The sequence below is a fragment of the Rhinoderma darwinii genome, chromosome 5, assembly GCF_050947455.1.
Source record: "Rhinoderma darwinii isolate aRhiDar2 chromosome 5, aRhiDar2.hap1, whole genome shotgun sequence".
NCBI classification, from domain to species: Eukaryota; Metazoa; Chordata; class Amphibia; order Anura; family Rhinodermatidae; genus Rhinoderma; species Rhinoderma darwinii.
This window is the reverse complement of record NC_134691.1, coordinates 112,152,543-112,172,071: the sequence shown is the minus strand read 5'-3', so window position 1 is coordinate 112,172,071 and position 19,529 is coordinate 112,152,543. Positions and strand designations below refer to the sequence as shown.

Here is a 19,529-nt window from a genome sequence, read left to right as displayed (position 1 = left end):
GATACTGACATCTACACATGAGAGCATGGTCTATTTTGGTGGTCAGACTGAGATCACTTGACACAGCTAGCCATAATAAAAGGGTTCAAGATGTATAGATGCAACTGAGCTGAGATGTAAGAAATTAGGCTTCGTTCACATCTACGTCGGGGTTCCGTTCATAGGTGCCGTCAGACCTTTCCGTCAGGGGAACCCATGGACGGAAACTAAACGAAAACCATAGCTTTCCGTTTGCATTACCATTGATTCCAATGGTAATGTTTCAGTTGCTAATGGTTTCCATTTGTCTCAGTTCCTTAAGGTCTCAGTTTTTTCGGTGGAATCAATAGCGTAGTCGACGATGCTGTTGATTCCGCCGAAAAAACAGAAACCTTATGGAACGGAGACAATTGGAAACCATTAGCAACTAAAGCATTACTATTGAAATCAATTGTAATGCAAACGGAAAGCTATGGCTTCCGTTTGGTTTCTGTTCATTGGTTCCCCTGACGGAAAGATCTAACGAAACCCATGAACGGAACCCCAACGCAGATGTGAACGAAGCCTCACACAGGTAGAATATTGCTGGTGAGTTAGCATGATATATGAAAAAAACTAAATTTGCCTGAGTGCTTCTTTAGTAACCTCAGACTAGGTTTAAATACTATGATTCAGGACTGATATCCAGAGATAAAGAATCTTTATCTCTGGATATACAGTATACTGTTACATAGTATTAAGGAGACGTACTGTACATGCTAAAATATTTTCCACTGCCAATATATGGCATCTGCACAGAGCCCTAATATGGCCAATTGCATACTGCAACTTAATATTTAGATAACCAGATGGATAATACACCAGATAACAGAAAAGTCTAGTGACACTTCTATAAAACTTGCAGGAAAGTGTTCTGTAAATTTAATGAGAACAAGGACTTATAATGTACTCATCTCAATGTTATCCTTTTTCTCTTGTAACCCTCAATTGTGTTTAAACATAAAGAATTTACAAAAGTATATTTTTTTTAAAAAAAATAATGGAAAATGTCTGATTCATAGTCTTAGTCATGATCACCTATTCGAAGTTATCACTACATGGCTTTACATAATCTCTTATTGTGTAAAAGATTCCTACAAATGTTAGCAATGAAGGGTACTTCATTCTAATAAAAAATTTAAAAGTCTTGTGAATATGCTATGTATGTAACGGGGTGATAGATTCTAAGGAAAACTAAGAAAAGCAACTGAATAATCGAAATGCCATAGGGACATTCAAAATGTTCTACAATGTTCTTAAAATCTACCTAACATTTAGTTTAACAATAAACATTTTGCGTTAATTATTTCCTAATGTATCATTATAGCATGTAGAGGTCTGTTATTCTCTTTCAATGCTTCAAACCCTATTTAGCTTTACACAGGTTTAGAGTTGAACAATAAAATTCTGGCTGCCTGCGACCGCCACTAGAGGGAGCTTACATATTTATACAGCTCCCATTGAACTTAATAATAAATCCTTCCTCAGTAAGCGCCAAAGCACCTCCTTGTAATGGCACCAGAGAGCTAAAAGTGTATCATTTTATTATATGCTTGTGAAGGGAAGCAATGGATTTGGAGCTCTGCACCAGACAAACTGAGCTATAACCCCTATGAAGATAAAATTAGCCAAGACATAATGTTGGATCTATTTAGATTGAAAGAAAACAAAAAGAAATACAATAATATAACTTTAGCTTGACTTTTAAATCCTAACACTTTCATTAGTCTTGGACCTAAAATTAGAATAATCACAGAACCGAAAAAGTAAAACTCCACATCCACTGAGATTTGCTACCTGACATTCAGATTCCGATTGCAGATACTGGCAGTTTATAGTCATGTTATGAAATGTAAAAATGAAGTGGATTTGAACTTTAAGACCAATATCTCTGCAGCACTGTTTATATGTTAATCTTATCTAGTGGCTACTATGAGTTTACACGTCTCACGATTCATAGCCAGTGTCTTCTAAAACGTACATTCTGTCTCCAGTTGTTTGGCAGAGGAAACATAAGTTGTTTCCAAGACTGCATAGTGACATTGCAGGGGGACACACAGATAGCTCCCATGTTATATTAGAATCAGAAGGGATCCTCTCTGATATTACATTTTTCCTACATTCTTGATGGAAAGCATTTCATAATATGTTTTTTACTTGTCTTGTTCCATTTTGGTATGCAATAATACAGTTGACAGACTACTATTATTAATTTGCATAAGCAAATTAGTTTTTACACTTCCACGACACATGGTTTTGTAGCCACTAGACTTTAAGAGGTTTTCCACGCTCTTATTTTTTTTTTATTTTGCCTTTTTATTCTTGAAGAATAAGGTTATAATCACACAATGAGGATTTGATGAGGATTTCAGTGCGGATTCCGTCCCGAAATCCAAATCAAATCCTTTAACAATCCGCCTCCAATGCAAGTGAATGGGGTTTTTGTAACCCAATTCACATGCTATGGAAAAAAATCAGCTCAGATTTTTTTCCACACAGCGGAAAAAAAATAAGTAACGTGATCATTGTTCTCACGGATTCCATGCGTAAAACCTGTGGATTAGCCATATTGAATTACAAAAAAAACAAAAAAAAACTCTCCCTCCCTTAAGGCTTATTCACACTACAGGAATAATCAGTCGTGTGACGGACGTTTTTTTAATGGGCATCACATGGCTGCATTAAAATCAATACATGGGGCTATTCACAGGGCCGTTTTGGGTGTTTTTTAACGGACCGTGTGAATGACCCCTGAAAAAAATAGGACGTGTCCTGTCTTTGCCCGTTTTCCTGAATCTCTCAATAGACTCAAGTTTATTTGTGTGAATATGGCCTTACTACGGCGCCCAATGAACTGAGCAACGCTGCATGTAAAAGCTTACAATACGTAACTAACCCTGCATTGCCTTATCCACTTGGCTTACAGGATAGAATTCTTTTTTTGTACGTTAAGCTCTATGATGCTATTTGCATGAAGTGACAGGCGGTCACATTCAGAACTACTATAGTTTTACCATTGATTATATTGACTGGTCTCGACTTATGTGAAGAATTCAAAAGAGGTGCATCATGTCAGCCCTCCTAGTCCTACTGAATGTCAAGTAGGACTGAAGAAAGAGTGGAGAACCACCATATAAGCCCATTAACATACACGGAACACTTTAACACCTATGTGAAGCTTGTGGCTAGACACTGTGTTGTTCTATATTAAAAATCTGTCACAAAATACTTATACAATCACATAATTTACCTAAAGAGGTCTAAATTTCAAGCTAATGATAACCCCATCCATTAATGTCTTAGGGTGACAGGTTCACTTTGATAATGTGTCACATGAAGCAATTTGGATCATAGACCTGAAATTATACAAAATGTGCTGTTCTCGAAGGTTCCCACATAGGTCACTCGAATAAGACAAGCAGATAAGGAGGCTTTTATCATGGAATATAAAGTCTAATTTGAATTGCTACAGGAATTATTGTATAGTATGACCATTTCAACCTCAGCATGTAAGTGGTTATTACAGACTACTGCATTTCACAAAGCAACTAACTCTAAATACTTGCGCATATTTACACAGAGTTTGCTATTATTTTCAATTACAATTTCATATTAATTAATTTATCTACAAACTTCCCATTTCTCAAACAGTTCATTCTAATGTAAAACATTCACTTACATGATGCAATATGAACAAAGAAGTGGTGCTGAATAATTAAAGGGTTTACATATTTAATGAAATGGCTTGCTTGCATTAGAAGCATTGGTTAACAGCTGCACACTTCTTTGAAGGGAACTTAAAAGTACAGAGATGACAAGAGATTGCTAATCACAGCATTAGGAATTACATAGTTTTGTCACATCAATATGCAAACAGCTTTGAATTTAAAGGGGTATTCCGGTTACAACAAGTTACCCCCTATCCGTAGGGCAAGGGGTAACTTGCTGATCAGTGGGTGTCCGACAGCTCAGACTTCTACCGTTTATAAGAACGGCGACCTTGAAGTTGCCCGAACCACAAGTTTCAACCGAGTGGCAGGTCGCTCATGCGCACTGTCGCTCCATTCATTCTCTATGGGAGCACCGGAGATAGCTGAGTGCAGTGTTAGTTTTTTTCCGGCGCTGCTATAGATAATGAATGGAGTGGCAGTGCGCATGAGCGACTTGCCACTCGGTTCAAACTTGAGGTTCGGGCAACTTCGGGCTCCCCGTTCTCGTAAATGGTGGGGGTTCGAGCTGTCGGGCACCCACCGTTTAGCAAGTTACCCCTTACCCTATGGATAAGGGGTAACTTGTTGTAACTGGAACACCACTTTAATGAAGAATCATGAGTGTTGATCTACTTCTATGAGCCACAGCTGAGAACCAAACCAAGTGCTGCCCAGGTCTGGAGGACCAAAGAAATAATTTTCTAAGAATGGCTTTTGCAATGCTTCTTTCCCCAGTAAAATAATCTGAGTGACAGGCTTCCAGCAACCGTCCCCCCCATATTCCTGGAGATCTACGATGTAAGAAGGAATTTTTCCCTTTAAATACGTTTTTGTTTGTATAGCTGTTCTGATAACAGTTTCAATAAAAACTATTATAAATAAAAAAAAGCTACTCGACAAATAATTAGAATTCATATATGAGTTGCCCTTGTAGCTGAATAAAATAGATAATCCTAAACAAAGAATCTATTGTATGTGTAGAAGCAATATAAGGCCCCATGCACACGAACGTGTTTTTGCGGCCGCAATTCCCCCGAAAATCCACGGGAGAATTGCGGCCCCATTCTTTTCTATGGGGCCATGCACACGACCGTAGTTTTTACGGTCCGTGCATGGCCCGGGAACCCGCACCGCAGAAAGAACGGGCATGTCCTATTACGGACATCTTCTGCGGTCCGGGCTCATTGAAAACAATGACGGCAGCCATGTGCATGTCCCGCGATTTGCGGGCGGCCCGCGGCTGACCCGAAAATCACGGCCGTACACACGGCTACGGTCGTGTGCATGAGGCCTAATACTCTTTAATTCAATTGGGAGGTGTCAGTTTAATTCTGGGGTACAGTTATGAAATCTACAAAAAGCATTATTTCAAAACAATATTACAAGCAGAAAATTATGAAGAATACATAGTGTGCAAATGCTTCCCCAGTCTTGAGTACTTACATCAATGTAGTTTCCGTTGATATAGTCTGAGCTGGATTCATCTTCGATGATTTGTAGTCTCACTCGGGAATGGTCATCTGCAAAGGAGTCAAGACCTCAAATTTTAAAACATTTAATGTTAAACACTTTCTACTTAATGTAATCTAATATATATTTGGCAAGGACGTGGTGTCCGAGGCACAGTCAGCTCCACCCACAGCCCGACCTGCAAGAAGCCTGTGAGGAAGGAGATGTGAGTGCTCAGTCTGTCTGTTGTTTGTGACTCTATTTGTCTGTGTCTCTGTGTTTGTGTATAAGTTCCAGTATGTGTGTATGTGTGTCTTTGTGTGTGTGTGTATTTGTGTGTCTAAGTGCCTATATATGTATCCCTGTATGTGTATATATTTCTGTGTGTGCATCTACTACATTATCTCAGAGTTATCACTGTATGTTATCTTTAGTGTTACATAGGAATGCAGGTAACAGCTACATTATCTGTACTCAGAGAGTTATCACTGTGTTATCTGTGGTGTTACATAGGACTGCAGGTAACACTACTACATTATCTTTACTCAGAGTTATCACTGTGATATCTGTGGTGTTACATAGGACCGCAGGTAACATCTGCATAAAATGTACTCAGAGAGTTATCACTGTATGTTATCTGTGGTGTTACATAGGACTGCAGGTAACAGCTACATTATCTGTACTCAGAGAGTTATCACTGTGTTATCTGTGGTGTTACATAGGACTGCAGGTAACACTATTACATTATCTTTACTCAGCGTTATCACTGTGATATCTGTGGTGTTACATAGGACTGCAGGTAACATCTACAACATTGTCTGTACTCAGAGAGTTATCACTGTGTTATCTGTGGTGTTACATAGGACTGCAGGTAACATCTACTACATTGTCTGTACTCAGAGAGTTATCACTGTGTTATCTGTGGTGTTACATAGGACTGCAGGTAACATCTACAGTCATTCTCAAAGAGCACAATTATAAATACTTATCATTCCTTTTGCTAGCAAACCCGTGTAACGGATTTTCTATACTAGTATTTATGTAAAATTCACAGAGACAAAACCAATTTTTTTTTTCAGTAATTTTCTGACGGGCACGTCATGTAGATTATAAATACATTGTTCTGTTTGTCGTTCTTATACAGTAATTCATTATGATACAGTACACAGATTCTCTAACACGATGTGAGTAATGACCTCTGCAGAGCGCTGCAGAATATGCTGGCGCTATTTACGCAGTGCATAATAAATAAATTACATGTTTATTGTGGGACAATTCTATTCTTATTCTCTCAGGTCTTCTAAGAAACATCTGTAATGTGTTTCCTTACAAAATGAGACTCATAATGGGTATTTGTACAAGCTTGACAGTACTGATCCAGTTTTTGTGATGGTGACAGAATTATTATAAATACGTAGATCTTTGTAGTAAAAAAAAATACCAGGAAAAAAATGACACATAAATTATAGATTACTATACAGTATATTTCACTAATGAAAAGTGTTAAAAGAGCAAATGAACAAATATAGCAAGTTTCATTATCAGGATTTTCTGGCTTCAGTAGAATGGAATTTGCCGACTTAATTCTCTGCAGACTTCCAACAGATCTATCTGTCTGCTGAATTAAATTAAAATGGGTCTTGTTCGGGCGCTCTGTGCTAGCTCCTCTAACTCATTGTAATAAATTACTTTTCTTCCGGATGGCATAGTTCCTTTTTGTATCCTTCCCTTGCCCTGCGATAAGGTACAAGCTAGTTCCTAATGCACCACAGGGCTTAATTAAGCTCTAGTACCAAAAAGTCAACAATGTCAGCAAGTGACATTCAGTCTAATGCAATACTAAAATCTAAAAATTTGTATTCAAAGTTATGTGCACGTCAATATAAGTCTACGTTACGAAGAAGTGAAGGAATATGAGAAGAGAGAGAAAACCCGATGAGTCAATAAACCCGATGAGACACATATTCTCCAAGTTATTTCGGTAGGTCTGGATACTAAAAATTCCAACAGTAAGAGAAAAAGTGAAACATATTCCATTTAAAAAGAATAGGCACATTACGTATATACTAGTATACTACCAAACTGGGAAAGCAAACGTAAACATTGATTGATATGATACTCATACTATGGATGAGAAACAAAAGTGCCATCGCTGAAGGAATAAGTGTTCAGTGTCTGCAAAGTTTATATTGACAACTTTAAGGTAAGCCTATCGATAGATAGGTAGATAGATAGATATGAGATAGAGAGATAGAGAGATAGAGAGATAGAGAGATAGATAGATAGATAGATAGATAGATAGATAGATAGATAGATAGATAGATAGATAGATAGATAGATAGATAGATAGATAGATAGATAGATACATAGATAGATGATAGATAGATAGATAGATAGATAGATAGATAGATAGATAGATAGATAGATAGATAGATAGATATGAGATAGATAGATAGATAGATAGATAGAGAGAGAGAGAGAGAGAGAGATAGATAGATAGATAGATAGATAGATAGATAGATAGATAGATAGATAGATATGAGATAGATAGATAGATAGATAGATATGAGATAGATAGATAGATAGATAGATAGATAGATAGATAGATAGATAGATAGATAGAGAGAGAGAGAGAGAGAGAGATAACCGCCCAGGTTCCCAAGGAGTTAGCAGCACTGAACATGAGCTCCTGAGTCTACATCAATATATACCTTGTAATGAGCAAACTGGTTTCAACTGTGTTTTTATTGAAAATTTTTCAAAAATATACATATAACTTAGAGCAGCATGAAGGGCCATGCAATTCACATAGTAAGACAGTAACTTTCAATAGACAGATAAAACATCTGGGAAAAAACACAGGGGTTTAAGGGGGTGAGGGGGGGGGGGGGATAGTCGGAGCTCCACCTACCACCTAATCTTGAGTTCCCTGTATCCAATACTTGTCCCACGGGTCCCACACCACTTTGAACCTGTCCAGTTCATTGTCAATAGAGGCCGTCATATGCTCCATTGTACGTATTTCCCTAATTCTAGTTACTAAGTCGATGTGGGAGGGAGGGGTTGTCTGTCTCCATTTCCACGCTATCAACGTCTTAGCGGCTGTGAGAAAGTGTCGAAAGAGTCGAGCTGGTGATTTCCCCAAAGACCTAGGGGGAACATTTAGGAGGTAATGAAGAGGGTCTAAGGGAATATCCTGCTGCAACACCGCCAATGCCAAGTTCTTAACTTCCAACCAATACTGTTGTACCAGTGAACAGCTCCAGAAAATATGGAACAGATCACCTCTCTGACCTCTACATCGCCAGCAATCCGACGGAATACCCGGATTGAAGCTATGCAAAAAGGCAGGGGTATGGTACCAAAACATAAGGATTTTATATTGGTTTTCCTTATATGCAGTGCAGATGGAGGTTTTAGCTGCTTGCGACCAAATAATCTGCCACAATGAGAGCGGGATGGATTTATTCAGTAAGGCCTCCCACTTCAACATGTATCTATGCCCAGGCGGAGGGGAACCCTCCGGGGATAGCAATAATGCATAAATGGCTGAGATAAGCCCCCTAGTGGTGGTAGCATACCGACATAACCTTTCGAAGCTTGTAGGTGCAGTAACCCGCGTGGATCTAAAAGTTTGCTGCATGTAATGTCTAACCTGAAGATAGTGAAAGAACGCAGCGGAGGGAATATTATGATGTTTTTGAAAGTATGAAAACGGGTGAAGCTCTTGCGTGTGGGGATCAACCATATCAGCCAGGTGAAATACCTCAATTCCCGTCCACAATCGGACTATTCGGGAGGTAGTGCCCCCCGGAATAGTGGGAGTGTAGAGTACCGAAGTCAAGGGCGGGCAACCCGATGCCAAATGGAAGCGGTTTTTACAGGTTTCCCACACCTCCCTTTGAAATCTCATGGGACCCAATAAAGATGCAGTCGGCATTACCAGTGGGTCACCCCATAACAGGGAGTTTGGGTGGACCGGGGCCATCCATAGCTTCTCTATTTCGGTCCATTTATTGTACGCCCTTAAAGACACCCAGCTGGGTATGCGACGGAGGTGTGCCGCCCAGTAGTACTTCACCACATCAGGGACCGATAGCCCACCCGCAGATCGACCCGATAATAAAACTGATTTCGGAATTCGATGTCTGCCGGAATGCCATATGAACCTGAGGATAGAAGACTGCATGGCCCGCAATTCCTTCATAGGTACTGCTACCGGCAAAGTCTCAAAGTAGTACAGTAATTTAGGGAGCAAGGTCATTTTGACCGCTGCTATGCGCCCAAAAAATGACATGGGAAGAGGATCCCACCTGGCCATTAGCTGACGTAGCTCTACAAACAGAGAGGGGAAATTAGCCTTGTAAACCGACGTATAGGAGGGAGTGAGTTGAACTCCTAAGTAAGTCAGGGAGGTTTCCTTCCAGTTGTAGGTGTAGTTGTGTTTGAGTAGCTGGAGCTCCTGGTGTGGGACATTAAGAGGGAGCGCTTCCGTTTTAGATGTATTAGTTTTATATCCTGACAGCCTCCCATACCTACGGAGAACTGTAGTAAGGTTAGGGAGGGAGGTATGAGGTTTAGTGATAGTCAAGAGGACGTCATCTGCAAACAGGGAAACCTTAAACTCTTTATCTTGTATCTGGACCCCCGCTATATCCCTGGATTTCCGTATTTGAGCTGCTAACGGTTCTATGCATAGCACAAATAAAAGTGGGGATAGGGGACACCCCTGACGTGTACCATTCCAGATTTGAAACGGAGGGGAGGTGGAGTGTGGGAGTTTAATTGCCGCTGTCGGTTTGGAGTAGAGACCACGCAGTGCTGTCAAATAAGGGCCCGAAATCCCAAATGAATTTAGAGTTTCGAACATAAATGGCCATCCCAAGCGGTCAAACGCCTTCTCTGCATCTAGACTAAGAAGGATCGCCGATTCCTTTTGCTTTTGGAGGGCATCAATGAGGTCAAGGGCCCTTCGTGTGTTGTCTCCTCCTTGCCTAAGAGGCACAAAGCCCACTTGGTCTTTGTGAATCAAAGAAGGGAGCCAAACATTGAGTCTATTAGCTAGAAGACGGGTGAAAATTTTTAGATCCGAATTCAGAAGGGCTATGGGTCTGTAATTGGAGCACTCTGCGTGGTCTTTACCCGGTTTAGGGATCAGCGTGATATGAGAATGCAGGAATGTTTGAGGGATGGGAGAACCCTGTAGGAATTCATTAAATAAGGAAGCCATCCGTGGAACCAAGATCTCTGCAAAGGTCTTATAATACCCATATGTAAAGCCATCTGGTCCAGGGGCCTTACCACTAGGGAGGTCCTTCAATATATCAAACAATTCCTCCGCAGAGATCGGGGCATTCAGGGATGAAAGCTCCTCATCTTTCAGTTTAGGGAGAGCACAGGAAGAGAGATATGCTTGCAGCGTTTCCCTCCGACGAGCCGGATCAGGTGGTAAGGTATTTGGCAGGTGGTATAAGGATTTATAATAGTCATGAAAAAGTGTGGCTATCGTGTCTGGGTGATGCTGGAGTATGCCCGCCTTATCCCGAACCGCCTGTGGAGTACGAACAGTCGCCTGATCCCGCAATAGTCTGGCCAGAAGCGAGTGCGCCTTATTACCTTTGTCGTAATATTTCCTTTTTGTGTATAGTAATGACTTTTCTACCCCCTTCATAGCTAAGTCCTTGAGTTGTGCTCTAGCCTCTATCAATTTCCGTAGTGTCGGGACCGCCGGTTTAATCCCCATTTCTCTCTCCAACTTAGTAATTGTCCGATGGAGAGCCACCCTCTTGGCCCGAGAGTCTCTTTTCAATCTAGATCCCATTACTATGCATTGCCCTCTCATCACCGCCTTATGCGCCTCCCAAAGAGTGGATACTGAAGGAACCGATCCCTCATTAAGTGCATAAAATTCCTGCATATGTCCGGCCAGGCTGTCCCTAAGAGCAGGGGACTTAATCAAAGTTTCGTTTAAGCGCCAATGACATACTCTCGTATTTGGTTTCCCTATCTGTAGGGACACAGAAACTGGTGCGTGATCTGACCAAGAGATGGGGTCTATATTCGCCCCCTGGAGCGCCCGGAGGGAAGGGACATTACCAAAAAAGTAATCTAAGCGTGTATGAGTGCTGTGCGTATGGGAGAAGAAGGTATAGGACCTATCACCTGGGTGATCCACTCGCCACAAATCATAGAGCTGGTGCTCTCTAATTAGTTGCCTAAAACGTGTAGAAAGTCCTGTAAGGGTGGGCGTCGGAGTAGCGTGTGTAAGAGAGACCCTATCCATGGACGTGGAGAACGGGACATTAAAATCTCCTCCCACCAGCCATGCCCCCCTAGGAAGCTTCTGGAGTTTAGAAAGGAGTCTACGTAGGAATGGAATCTGTGCGGTATTAGGAGAGTAAACGTTACATAAAACAATGGGCTGTCCAAGCAAAGTCCCCTCTATTATAACATATCTGCCTTTCGGATCTAGATGTGAGGTGTGAACTTGTATGGGGCAGGAAGCTGCTATCAAAATGGCCACCCCCTCCCTTTTGCGACCTGACGAGGCAGAGTACACAGCAGGATACGCCCCTCGGGCAAATTGGAAAGTTCCGGATGAATCTAAGTGTGTTTCCTGCAGAAAAAGCAACTTCCGCTCCAAGCGATTTCAACTCCCTGAGAAGCAAGCGTCTCTTCACATTGGAGTTGAGACCCTTGACATTAAGTGTGACAAATTTAACCATGGTCAAAGATGTATGAAAGAGCAAAGAATGATGTGGAAAGTGCGGATGTATACAGCTCACAGTTATGTCGGGGCCAGTCCCATGTCGGTTTCAAAGCAAGCAGTGTTCTACGGCGTCCTTCTACCTTGGAGGTTCTTGGAGGATTCACTGTCGTCTCAAGTGTTATTTCGGATGAAAGTAGGAGGGGAGGGAAAGACACTGGGGTAAAGACGTACCAGGGAGACAATACACATATCTGCAGTGAGAACAAAGAGAAATGCATGAGATCAATGAATTTCAAACACACTCAGAAAATACTACCAGGGAGAATACTATACCCTGGGGCGGGTGATATTAAAGCAAAAGAAAGCTGGTAATACAATATTACCCTTTGCAACTCTCTCTAAAAACAGAGGGAGAACTGCAAAACAAATTACCCCTATCAAAAAAGGAGGTCGGGTCTCAACAGTCGAGGAACCTAGTACAAAAGTACGTATAAATACGTACAGGCCGAGAAAAAACAAAAAGGGGGTGAAAAAGCCAAGTGTATCCCGGGCAATCGCGCCCTGCCACAATTTACGTTAACGAATTAAAGAGAAGCAACATAAAATCAGAAATATAATCCTAAATGCATTTTTAGCCTAGGATAGTGCAACTGGCGAAGGGAGCAGCTGGTATGGGTGACCAGGCTCCTTCACATATATTACGGAGGTGCCGTGTATCTGCGCAGCGTCCATCAATTCAAATCAGGTCTTGGTGGACTTCGGTTAGACTGTCGTCTTGGAGAGGTCCTCCGCTTATTTCGGACCGACTGCCAGACTGGAGGTGGAGACGAAGGCGGCAAAGGAGTCTCCCAATTCTGCATCTTGGGCGTTGGTATACCAAGGGAGTCACAGAAATGAGGCAAATCCCCTGGGTACCTCAGGGTTGCAGAAACACCATCTCTTCGGGCTGTAAGGGAGAACGGAAACCCCCATCGATAAATAATATTGTGGTCCCGTAGGGCTGCGAGAAGCGGACGAAGCAGACGTCTTTTCTGTAACGTAATCCAGGAGAGATCCGGGAATAACTGAATCGGCACACCGGCATACTCCAGGTCTTTACGCTGACGGGCTTTAAGCATAATGTCCTCCTTAGTGCGGAAATCCTGGACACAGCAGATGATATCTCTGGGCTGAGATGTAATGGATTTTGGTTTCAGTGCTCTATGCGCTCTGTCAAGCGGTATCCGATTAGACGGGGGTGCACCCAAAAGGTCGTTAAAGATAGTCTCTAACACGATGGGAAGATCTTCAGACCCCGAGGGCTCCGGTATGCCCCTTATCCTTATATTATGACGGCGACCTCTGTTATCCAAATCCTCTAGATGCAGTTGCATATCTCTAATGGACGCCAGCTGGGAGGACACTGAAGACTGTATCACAGAGACATGGCGCCTAGTGGCATCGTGGTCATCTTCTAGAGCCTCCACCCTCGTAGCAATCTGCTGTATATGCTGCGACACCCCCGCCAATTCTGAACGAAAAGCTGCCTTCACTTCTTGTATCATACTCTTAAAGTCCTCTTTAGTGGGCAACTGTGAGAAACATTCCCTCCACATAGGGGGCACATCTGAAGGAAGTGAGGCTGAATCCTCCAGGTCAGAATCTGAGGCATATACAGGGGCCTGGGCATAGGGGGTCAAAGATGGTGTATCCCCCAGATCGTCTCTCCTCCCCGGCTGCTGGATCGTGGGCCGTTGAGGTTTAGGTGCAGGCCAAATCTGTAGGGCCATTTGTGCTGAGGGCTGTGACATTGGTGGTTCAAGCAGGTGTACTGGGGCCTCTAACTGAGCTGATGCTCCTCGTGGCCTGGCCTCCATTGCTCCTGGGATAGGGGACCCCCTTCCCTGCTGTTCACAGGACGAGGTGGAGGACAGCTTAGGGGAGCTGGGAGGGTGAACTTTAGCCATCCGGCTATTCAGCTTACCCTGTACGTGGGGCACTGTCTCCTCTCCCTGCTCGGACATCTCCCCTTCCTTCTGACACGAGGCTGTCCAAGATGGCTGCGGCTGAGGGAGCGGCGTGGCTTGCCGCCGAAGAAAGTAGCCGTCGATCGTTGGTGGAGCGGCGGCGACCTGGTGCTGTGCTGCAGGGGTGAGTCTAGACCCTTGGGGTCTTTTTTTCCCCATATGAGGCACCTTTCCCCGCTGTAGGCTGCTGGATCTGCGTGGCAGGGCGCGGAGCTCTCAGTTTATGCGACCGGCGCCATCGACTGCTGGCCACGCCCCCGTAATGAGCAAACTGTAAGGCATAACCTGGATAATACAGACTCCATGGAAGACAGGAGGAAGCAGGACTAAAAGTTCTTCATGAAAAATAAGAAATGTAAAGATTTGAAAGAAAAAACAAGAATTTTGCTTAGAGGACAGACTGCAGCAGAGAACATCAAGTCTGACCGAGTCCAGAGAACTGAGCATCCAAAAGGTAAGAACTTCCTGCAACACCAACACAATCCAACTAGAGAGAAAACACCATAGATATAAGGATTTATCTAAAAATGGAAAATCACAACTTAGAACAAGAAATGCAGAATAAAGTAAATGTCCATAAGACGGAGTTTGGGATAGAAGATTCAGACAACAGGGGGTCAGGCACCTTGGAGATCACATACTCCGAAGAGCAGAGGAGCATTCAAGCGAGGAAAGCCGTAAAACATGCCACAATCAGACACAATCCAGAGACACTTTTTGCTGACTTTACCTCTAAAGAAGAAGTCAAGAGGAAAACAAATGTATTATTCTACACTGAGCACCGCTCCGCCTGGCACACAGCCCTGTGCCAGCACTATAAGGACATATCAAAGTGTGGCATCAATAAGGGCCGACAGATCAGAATAAAAGACCCAGGAAATGATGGGAGTATTACACTTACCATAAGTCTATATAATAACGGCACCGTTCTCATACAAGGCAATGAGGACAAGCTAGAGGAATTCCAAGAAATCTTTCATCATATTAAAGACCAGGCCCAAACTTACAAAGAACAACAAACTCCAGCAACCCAGACCAGAGATGGACATACAGAGACAATCTCCAGCGACAGCCCCGCTGCCCCATGTCCCAATGTCCCACACCCCTCACCCGACACCCTCAGAGACTGTTTATCTCAATTAGAAAGAGACTTTGTACAATTCAAAGAAGAACTTCAAAGAAATCTCGGTGACAAAAACACAAATGACCAAGTAACTAAAGAGATAAACAAACTGAAATGTGAACATGCATCAGCTCTGCAGGAAATACAACGTACACTCCGAGAGCTGCAACAAGAAAATACAAAGCTCAGATTAGAGATAGAAAATCTAAAACCACAAACACAAAGTCTAGGAGCAAGGGAGAGCGCTGACATAAGGACTGCCAATGACCAGGGCGCTAGTACATCAAATCACCCAAACCCAATAAATATTCCTGAAATTAATGAAAACAAACTAGGAGAAAACAGAGCGATACAAGTGGGTACAAAGCCGACCGCCAACCAAACCTCCAGCACAGAACCACAGCAGCACCACATACCACCACCAAGCAGGACCCAGGACACAAGCATCAGACAAGCCACCCGCAAGTCACAATGTCCTGATACTGTCCTAATAATTGACTCAAATGGCAAATACCTTAATTCACGGCGACTCTTCCCAGGAAAAAGGGTCAGTAAAATTCACTGTGCAACTATCCAACAAGTCACATCAGTCATCAATAACCCACATTTTACCAATCCAAACCATCTCATTATACACACGGGTACAAACAACCTCCAAGACCAGCAACAGCAGATTGCAGAACAACTGACCCAACTAGCAAAGACGGCACAACAAAAGTTCCCTGACAGTAAAATAATTATATCATCCGTGCTCCCAAGAAAAGATGTACCCAACGAGATCACCCAGGCCATCAACACAGAGCTGGCAGCGAACATCAGCTCAATGTCAAACATCAGCCTGGCACAACACCCCTCCATAGAGCAGCACCACCTGTATGATGACAAACACCTCAACAAACGAGGGGTCAGCCTTCTGGCCAAAGAACTGAAAGACATTGTGCTGAACAGACCCCCCAGACCTGGACCCCACACCAGCAAAAACCAAAACATGGAGACATCACTAACAATGAAAAGACCTCAAACTCCACACACCTTACTACACCCAGGAGAAAAACCCCTTTACCCAAGGTCAGACCAACAGAGGCAAAATCCATGGAGAAAACCCCCTGCCTCACACAGAGACACGCAGAGCAGAGACATGGAGGAAACCTCCTGCCTCACACAGAGACACACAGAGCAGAGACATGGAGGAAACCCCCTGCCTCACACAGAGACACGCAGAGCAGAGACATGGAGGAAACCCCCTGCCTCACACAGAGACACGCAGAGCAGAGACATGGAGGAAACACCCTGCCTCACACAGAGACACGCAGAGCAGAGACATGGAGGAAACCCCCTGCCTCACACAGAGACACGCAGAGCAGAGACATGGAGGAGATAAAGACCCTGCTCAGCACTCTATGTAAAAAACTAATGTGACTGTACAACACGAGAACATCTACAACACATCCAACAGTCACATCTCCAGCCCGTCCTACACAGCGCCGCTCATTACAAGGTATATGGACACACAATGACGTCCTTTATAATCAGCAGCTGGAATATTCAAGGCCTCAACGCCTCAGCCTTTGGATGCAAAATTAACGATCCAGACTTCATCCAAAGACTGAAAAATATCGATATACAAATCCTCCTGGAAACTTGGACTAGGACAGAGAATGAGTCCCTGGTGCCCACTGGATACAGGGAAATCTCTGTCCCCGCCCTGAAAAATAAACACATCAAGCAGGGTCGGTGTTCAGGAGGAATATTAGTCTGGTACAAGGAGGAGCTCCATGAGCAGATCAAAGCCGTGAAGCGAGGAGACAGCCACATCTGGATAAGAATAGGCAGCTCCATCCTCACCTCTCAGTCTGACATGTATCTCTGCGCAACGTACATCGCACCGCCAGAGTCCCCGTACTCCAACCCAGACAGCTTTGAGATCATACAAAGGGAAGCCGCCCATTTCCAGACCCTGGGCAGCGTTCTCATCTACGGAGACCTCAATGCAAGAACGGGGAGAGATAAAGACTACCTGACCAATGATGGAAATATCTTCATCTTTGGAGCAGAGGCCGACTGTCATAACTCCCTACAGAAAGAGAGAAACAGCTATGACAGCACCGTCAACAAAAGCGGGAAAAAACTACTGAATCTATGTCGAAGCTTAGGACTCCACATACGGAATGGCCGCACCAAGGGAGACTCTTTAGGAAGGTATACACTAAACTCCCATGTAGGCAGTAGTGTAGTAGACTATGCCATCACGGACATGGACCCCGCAAACATTGGCGCACTCATAGTCACTCCACAAACGCACCTGTCAGATCACAACCAATTACTTCTATACATCAAATCCACAACCAAACCATCTGCACAAAAACCACATCAAAGCGGCCTCTTCAACCTGCCCCCATCTTATAAATGGTCCAAAACGTCAACTATAAAATATAAAGAGACAATGAACAGACCAGAAGTGCAGGAGATGCTTCACAACCTCTACAACAAGGTGTATGAGACAAGCCCAGGAGGGGTCAATCAGGCCGTAAATGACCTCAATAATATATTCTATACCATGGCAGAGAAGTCTGACCTGAAAAGATGTGACTACAAGAGGCCACAAGAAATACATCCTAACGGTTGGTTTGACCGTGAGTGCAAAGAAGTACGGAAGACCCTAAGAAATGCCTCAAATAAGAAGCACCGAGACCCAAACAACACCGGTCTGAAGGAGGCCTACAGCAACATACAGAGGCAATACAAGACCATCCTCCGAAAGAAAAAACAAAGGCACATCTCCACCAAACTTACCCAACTCCAAGATGCCCTCCATGACAACTCGTTCTGGGAATTATGGAAACACATGGGCAAAAATTGCAAGAAAAACAACCTTCATATTCAAAATGGCAACATCTGGCTCCAATATTTCAGGGACCTCTACAAAGATATCCCGAAAGAAGAACAAAGCCAAGAACAAAAACAAATAATATCAAAATTGAAGGCGATGGAGGAAACACTTAAAGATTCTCAAAACCCCCTGGATACACCAATAACACTGCAAGAAGTAACAGAGAGAACCTCAGACATAAGGTGTAAAAAATCCAGCGGCCTAGACAGAATCTCACCAGAAATGATAAAACACAGCCCGCCAGAAATACAGGCCGCAATAGTCAAACTATTTAATATAGTGCTGAGTGCCGGCTACTTCCCGCAAATCTGGAACCAAGGCCTTATAACACCAATCCACAAGAGTGGGGACAGGTACGACCCGGCCAACTACCGAGGGATATGTGTCAGCAGCAACCTGGGGAAACTGTTCAACAGCATCCTGAATAAGAGAATCCTCAGCTTCCTCACCCAGCACAATGTCCTCCACCAAAGCCAAGCTGGGTTCATGCCAAACCACCGCACCACTGACCACATCTTCAGCCTGCGCAGCCTCATCAAGAGCCACGTCCACAATACAAAGCATGGGAAGATTTACGCCTGTTTTGTGGACTTTAAGAAGGCCTTTGACTCAGTGTGGCACCCGGGCCTATTCCTGAAACTGCTGGAGAGCGGAATAGGAGGTAAAACCTATGACGTCATCAGAAGCTCCTACACAGAGAACAGATGCAGCGTGAAGGTGAACGTGAGAAGAACGGCTGATTTCCAGCAGAGCCGAGGAGTCAGACAGGGCTGCAGCCTCAGTCCAACGCTCTTCAACATCTACATCAATGAACTGGCCACAGCTCTGGAATCCTCCTCAGCACCAGGTCTCGCCCTCCATGACACCCAGGTGAAATTCCTGTTGTATGCAGATGACCTTATGTTACTATCACCAACCGAGAAAGGTCTCCAAGACAACCTGCAAATCCTAGAAAAATTCAGCTCCACGTGGGCACTACCCATCAATGCAAAGAAAACCAACATCATGGTGTTCCAGAAGAGAAACTCAAAATCCCCCAAGCACCCGACCTTCACACTAAATAACGCCACAATCACAGCGACCGACAGGTACACTTACCTGGGCCTAGAAATCAACCAATCAGGAAGCTTCAAACAAGCCATAGAGATACTGAAAGACAAGGCGTGCAAAACCTTCTATGCCATCAGAAGAAAACTCTATCATCTCAAACCACCAGTGACGGTCTGGCTGAAAATCTTTGACTCCATCATCTCCCCAATCCTCCTGTATGCCAGTGAAGTCTGGGGTCCGGACACATACCCAGACTGGTCAAGGTGGGATTCCAGCCCAACAGAAATCTTCCACCTAGAATTCTGCAAACACCTTCTCCAAGTCCATCGGAGCACCTCAAATAGTGCCTGTCGGGCAGAACTAGGCAGATTCCCACTACACCTCACAATCCAGAAGAGGGCGCAATCATTCTGGGCCCATCTACACAGCAGCAGGCAAAGTTCCTATCACCATAAAGCCCTGTTACACCAAGGGGTCCCAGGTAAACCAGGCCCCCCAGAACATCTCACCCTCACCCGGCCTGAAGAAAATGTCACTCAGCGCGGCCTCACAAAAGCCGAAATCAAGAAGACAA

The 19,529-nt window shown here is 43.7% G+C and overlaps 1 protein-coding gene across 4 annotated transcripts in view; it reads right to left on the bottom strand.

Moving 5' to 3' along the window:
* The window catches only part of PTPRM (protein tyrosine phosphatase receptor type M), a 748,757-nt gene that overhangs the window by 96,753 nt on the left and 632,475 nt on the right, over positions 1-19,529 (bottom strand). For all 4 annotated transcript variants that reach the window (XM_075826409.1, XM_075826410.1, XM_075826411.1 and 1 more), the window contains one exon: positions 5,172-5,248. In XM_075826409.1, the coding sequence (XP_075682524.1) occupies positions 5,172-5,248 (77 nt within the window). The remainder of the gene's footprint in view (positions 1-5,171; positions 5,249-19,529) is intronic.